The sequence below is a fragment of the Protomyctophum parallelum genome, assembly GCF_964188405.1.
Source record: "Protomyctophum parallelum genome assembly, chromosome: 10".
Lineage (NCBI taxonomy): Eukaryota > Metazoa > Chordata > Actinopteri > Myctophiformes > Myctophidae > Protomyctophum > Protomyctophum parallelum.
In genome coordinates this window covers 29,211,159-29,217,667 of record NC_139704.1, presented here as the reverse complement: position 1 = coordinate 29,217,667, position 6,509 = coordinate 29,211,159, and the positions used below count along the sequence as shown (strand labels likewise).

The window sequence follows — 6,509 nt, the reverse complement described above, 5'->3', positions numbered from 1 at the left end:
ATAGCAACAGAGTAAAGATGAAAATAATTGCTTAGTCACGCATTTCCATCTTGTTTGTTTTTTGTTCATCTACATGAAGTCCAGATTTAATTTAAATTTCAGTTGACTCATTTATGAGAAATTATTCATGACTCATTCCTTCATTCCTAAATGTAGTCTCGCAAAATAAATCCCCAGTGTTTATGTATTCCTTTTGTAGCTCACATAGCGTAAACATGGTCTGCGTGGTTCCAATTGTACCCTCACTGTGTTTAAAGGAACACTGAGCATTTGCACGGTGTAAGCAGTGGAGGACATGGAGGTCTTTGCGGTTGTGGGGCTGATGACGCTCGGACCCTGCAGAGAATGAGAGTTCTGCCTGGGGCTTCTTGGCTGTGGCCACCAACAGCACTGTTGGAGACGTTCCACCACGTACTCCTCTATCCCTCTACCTCTCTCTCTCTCTCTCTCTCTCTCTCTCTCTCTCTCTCTCTACCTCTCTCTCTCTCTCTCTCTCTCTCTCTCTCTCTCTCTCTCTCTCTCTCTCTCTCTCCCCCTTCCTCTCCTCCTCTCTCTCATTCTCTGGCTCACAGCTAAAGTGTCAGTTAGCTTGATAAGCTTTATTTCTCCCACCAGCTGTGTCCTCAATGTCTCACTGTATTGTGTGTGTGTGTGTGTGTGTGTGTGTGTGTGTGTGTGTGTGTGTGTGTGTGTGTGTGTGTGTGTGTGTGTGTGTGTGTGTGTGTGTGTGTGTGTGTGTGTGTGTGTGTGTGTGTGTGTGTGTGTGTGTGTGTGTGTGTGTGTGCGCGCGTGTGTGTGCGTGTACCACCCATGTGGGTCTGAGGGGATCGGTGGGTAAATGGAGCACACAATCTCCACTACAGTAAAGTTCTTGCATTGTAACAACACAAATACGCGAACACATGCTTCAAACAAAACGCGAGACGGTCGGCGCGTTCCGGAATTAATTTCACCTGCAAATCGGAACTCAACAAAAGCATGAGCTGCAGTCTATACACCTTGCAGGTAGTGGGCGCAGTGGCCTGGAACAAGAGAATGCTGACCCTCACTTTTTGGATCTGCGCTCAACACCATGGCTAAGCGTTTTGACAAAGATGTGGCTGAACATGTCTGTATATACAATAGGGACAGTGACAGTTCATAATGAATCAATATGTACAGTACACGGCCCTGTTACACACACACCACACACAGTCACACACACACACACACACACACACACACTGCCATGTTCTGCAGCAGTCAGAGTGGCTTGGCACTTGCTGTTTCCTCTGGACACACACCATATGACCATATAACTAATAATAACTGACACAGTTACATCCGCATACACACACACACACACACACACACACACACATATGCATTCACGCATGCACGCACACACGCACGCATGCATGACGGGCAAGGAGAACATACTGGGTTGTCTGGCCGCAGTCTTTTAGATGGCGGACCTCCGTCCTCAGGGTGCAGCATGTAGAATAGACGTACCTTGTTGGCATGCTTCTTACTCTGAGAGAGAGAGAGAGAGACACACACACACACACACACACACACAGGGAGAGAGAGAGTGTAAGAGAGGGAGAAAGAGTAGGAAGAGAGAGAAATAAGAATGAATTAGATTTTTGCTCAGTTGATAGTGGTGCAAAAAATGGAAGAAGAGAAGGATCAATATCTGTCACTCCGGTCAGGAGTTATCTGTGTTTCAGCTGATGAAGCTAGCAGACGTAGCCTTTGGCTAGCTGACTGAGTGCCAGCCTCAGCCCTTTTTGGAAGCCATACTTCCTATATACTTTATAGTAGGACGTCCTTATTATTAATTTTTATATATTTTTTATCCCACGATTTTGTAACCCATTTTTCACCCCTGTGTCAATCATCTAATGTGATCTACACACCCTCCACCAACCTAGTCCCCATATATGGGGGACAAGGGGAGAGCAACAGACTTGAACTCATGCTTCCTTCATGCCTGAGTGTCCAAGTTGTTCCTTTACACCTGACAGGGGTAGTTTCCCTGGTTGGACGTAGCGCGTGGAAGGAACACGTTATTCCAACCAGTTAGGACGTCCTTATTTGACATATTGTCTGGCTTAATTCCTTCGTTGGTTTTAATACAAACCAATGCATGAAACCAATGGATCACTTGGCTGTCAGATGTTAGATCAGCATGTTGACTCATTCATGTTCAACACATAGGCCTACCACCTGACCTCCAAAATGTTCTTTTTTCAGAAAATGAAAAAATATTTATCTTTCAGGAAATATAGAAAACCTTTATATTTTGAAAACAAAGCAATACTGCCTCATCAAAGTTGGTGTTGTGACTTTATATAATTATCGTCAATTACATGAGAGGAGGAGAGGTGGTGGAGTTAGTTGCTTTAGTTTAGAAGACAGTTTGACCCAGCAAGCACAGTCAATATCCTACTGTATATACAGCTTTTCGTCACAACACGTGTCACATTTGCCATTGACAATGAAAGGATAATTTATGTCATATTATGTGGACCAGCAAATCGACTTTTCTAAACACAGTGCAACTGTTTTAATTCAGCTCGGGCTTATATATATATATATTAACATTAAATACATTGACATTTTTAGAGGAAGTATATAAAATGTTTTATTGGACGACAAGAGCGCCCCTCACTTAAGTCACACAAGTGTGATTTTATTTTATTTTTTCAATTGGTTCAATATTATTGTAATCAACACACAGATTCCTCCCAAAAGCAACGAATGTATTTATTTATTTAATCCTTTGCTGAATAGATCTGAGGATAGTCCTGTAATAGGCAACGGTAATAACAGTGCAAACAGCTTGCCATCCATATATTCATTGCAGCGTTTTTAGTTAAAAGATGGCCTGCAGGCCACTGAAGTCTCCCATTTAATCGGGTCATTTAAATGTTCCATAACAATCCATCCAGCCATTTGCACATACAGTACAAATGGTAAATGTCAACAAGGCCAGCCCTGCTTATTTCTGCACTTGGTTCAGTATGTCACTGAACCTCATTTGTAGAACAAAATGTACAGTAAGTTGGTTAACACTGACTTGAGTTTTGAACTTGAATACATGTAGTACGTTGACCCTGCCGTCCCTATTATGGTCTTTGTTAAAAAATGTAGAACAACATTTTTCCGCATTTTCATTTTCAAAGCTGATCTACAAGGTGTAGATTCGTTATATTCCCTCTTTTTGAAAAGTATAAATTAGGGCCTAAGTGCATAAAAAGGCTTGACTTTTCAAGATGAAAGTTGCGGAGCCACACAGTGCCTCTTTCTCCTGTCAAGTATTGTTTGAAGCTTGTAAATGAAGGATGAAAAGCTTGTGGAGAACAGTTCAAAAGGCACCAAGCTAATATGTCAGTCCCCAGTAGTCTGGCGTACAATTTTCTTCACTTTTTTTCAACCCATCTTCCTTTTCTGGCTGTTTTTTTCAACCTCTTTCCTTTTCGGCTGGCTTTTCAATCTGTTTTATTTTTTTTGGCTGGTCTTTCATTCTATTTCCTTTAATGGCTCGTTTTTCAACTTCTTTCCCTAATTGGCTGGTCTTCCAACCCATTTCTGTTTCACTTTTCAACTGGTCTTGTAACCTAGTTTCAATTTGGCTGGTCTTTCAATCCATTTCGGTTTCTCTTTTCAGCTTGTCTTTGAAACTCTTTTCCCTGTCTTCCAACTCAGCTTTCCCTTTCATAATGGTCGTGAGGCTCATGAGGTTACAGCATAAAAAGGACAAGATAGAATAATGAGCTATTGCAGGGAAACTCCGTACCCTCACTAAAAATGCCGGGACAACGCTCCACACGTCCCAAACTCTTCTCCCTTCTGGCTCCAAAACTATGGAATGCACTTCCCATTACAATCAGAACTACTGTACAGTCTCACTCCCAATCTTCCGGACCACTAAACCACTTTTCAACCTATCTTCATATAATTGGTCCTCACTCCTCACTAATATTCATGATAAAATAGCACAATTTTCTCAGTCTGTGTCTCATAGGAGGCTGTGGGCAGTTCAGAAACCCGTCCACCAGTCACATCATCGATGGGGAATCCAAGCTAATAGAAACGGCAGGTTTTCTATTCCTGAAAAGTTGCAATGCGAAAAGTGAAGCCATCGTTTATTATCTTACGATAATAAAAATCTAAATACAGTATATATATATTTTAAACCTTGAATTCATGGATATTTTTTTGTTTTTGTCACATTCCTAAGCCAATAAATTAATGACCGGCGGAGTCTCTTATTGATCGATGACACGATCATCAAATGATTGGCTTAGGAAGGCGACAAATGGTATGTGTAATTGATAGAAAATAAGTAGTGTTTTGGGTGAACTATACAGACACCTTTAATACATGTCATCAACAAATACAAATGGCCGTATTTACAGTGGAGAAAAAGGAAAGGAAACCCGGCGGCGGCAGCGTTATGAGTATGAGCCCTGATTTGTTTCAAGGGGATTTAATATCTAACTCCACTTGTAGTTTTATGACGGATGCTTTTCCAGGCCAGTTTTGATAGAAGCCATTGATTCAGGTCCTTTAATGGATTATGTCAGGACATTCCACATTGCGGTGTGGCAGAGTATTAGAAAGATTTCCTTTTTTGTTTTTGACATAACGCGCAACACATAAAGCATGAACGTGTGCAACGGAACAGTGTTCGCTGCATTCCTGACAGCAACTGGACAGGGATTTATATATTAGCATTTTGACACTCATAAATAATATCACGGTTCTGTTTGAAAGGACAGTGAGCTGGCCTTGGAGCTGTCAGCTATCACTCCAGGAGTTATGGGGTGTACACTCTGTGTGTGTGTGTGTGTGTGTGTGTGTGTGTGTGTCTGTGTCTGTGTGCGTGCGCGCACGCACGTGCGCCTGTCCTCAGTTGACATAACCCTATCGGTACGGTATGATTTATTGCAATGCTCTGACCTTCACTCCTTACTATACATATTGTCGCGGGCGGAAACCTCCTATGTCCAAAATCTTTTTTTCAGGAAACCGAACGACATTTTTCAGTAGCCGATCAACAAGCTCCACAATGAGTCACGAAGCTCTCTTTGCTACGGATTTGCCTGACACTCTTGTATGATGAAGTAGGGCATTAAATGAGGTGTGTGTGTGTGTGTGTGTGTGTGTGTGGTGTGGGGGGGGGGGAGGCTTTCAATTTGAAAACACAAGGTTTCTACCCGACTAGGGACGACATACAAGAAGTCTATTGTTATGTGTTATCATATTTCATAGCCGGTATTTCATAGTCAAGGTCCCAGCAGTGAGTCAGGGATAATATCCACAGTGGTCAGAAGTCGGGTGCATTGTATGGAATGCCTCAGTTTATGATCTCCATCGTGGCAATAGCCACATTCTGCATTCTCCACATGAAGCACATCCCTGTTCTGATGGGGCTATGTTCCATGACGCAATGTGGTAGAGCCCTGAGGGCAACTAGGGGTTAAATGGTTTCAATGGTTAAATGCTTAAAAGTATCAATATTGCAATATAAAAAGTACCAAAGTATTGGCAGTATACACAAATGTATACTTAAAAGTACCAAAAGTAGAACGTACTCTTTATGCAGAATGTCCAATTTCACAACTTTTAAAATGTATAAAACGCATACAAATCTTTTGAAGATAGCAGATTTACAAGCTCACAATGCGGCACGTCACGGCGCATTGTGAGCTTGTAGATCGACTATATTTTCAAATGGCCAAAATATATATTGGGCTTAAGTGGTTAATATATGGAGTAGAAGTTAATGTCCTTAAAAATGAATAATAAATCTGTACACCACAGGTGAGTTGACCAATCAATTATAATTTGCACATTGGCATTGTCCATGTGGCATATGCAGGGACGGGACAGATGAAGATCATTTTCACAGACGGGGACAAAGATGATTTTTCTATTTCTGTTCCAAATGTATGCAAATCGGTTCATTCTAATGCATTTTGATGCATGAGAATGGATCATGCATTGGCCAACCCACCCTTAGTGGGATAGATCTGAAATTGCACAGCGGCAATTGCCAATGGCAATGCCACTGTGCAATTTTAAACGGATCCCAGATGTAGTAGTCATGCACGCGGTCTCAAGTCTGCATTTAACCCATTCTGACCTGAGATCAGATTCTAAAAATCTCTTCTACATCCAAAAATAGCAGACCTACAAGCTCATAGCGCGCCACTCGGTGGCGCGCTATAAGCTTGTAGATCTGCCATTTTTCAATAGCTAAAGCATAACATAATGCTAACACCAAAAGGGGTTCCCGCCCAAAATGGGTTAATGCATATCGTCAGGTGCAAACCGCCATGTATAATGACTCTAAAACGGCTGCTGTATCTGTTGGGCTTGGCATGAAAAGCTTCTTCAACATTCAAACTGCGTTAATATGGCAAAAAACGGCAAATCAAAAGAAAAACACACCCACAAAAACTAATGCATTCTGCTTAATTATTCGTAACTTGTGTCTCTCTGCTTGGAGACTTGCAGCA

At 41.7% G+C, this 6,509-nt stretch overlaps 1 protein-coding gene across 1 annotated transcript in view; it reads right to left on the bottom strand.

The window, feature by feature from the left end:
• Positions 1-6,509, bottom strand: part of LOC310865572 (zinc finger matrin-type protein 4) — a 97,463-nt gene that overhangs the window by 64,239 nt on the left and 26,715 nt on the right. The window contains exon 3 of the mRNA XM_083774741.1: positions 1,420-1,512. Coding sequence (XP_083630867.1) covers positions 1,420-1,512 — 93 coding nt within the window. The remainder of the gene's footprint in view (positions 1-1,419; positions 1,513-6,509) is intronic.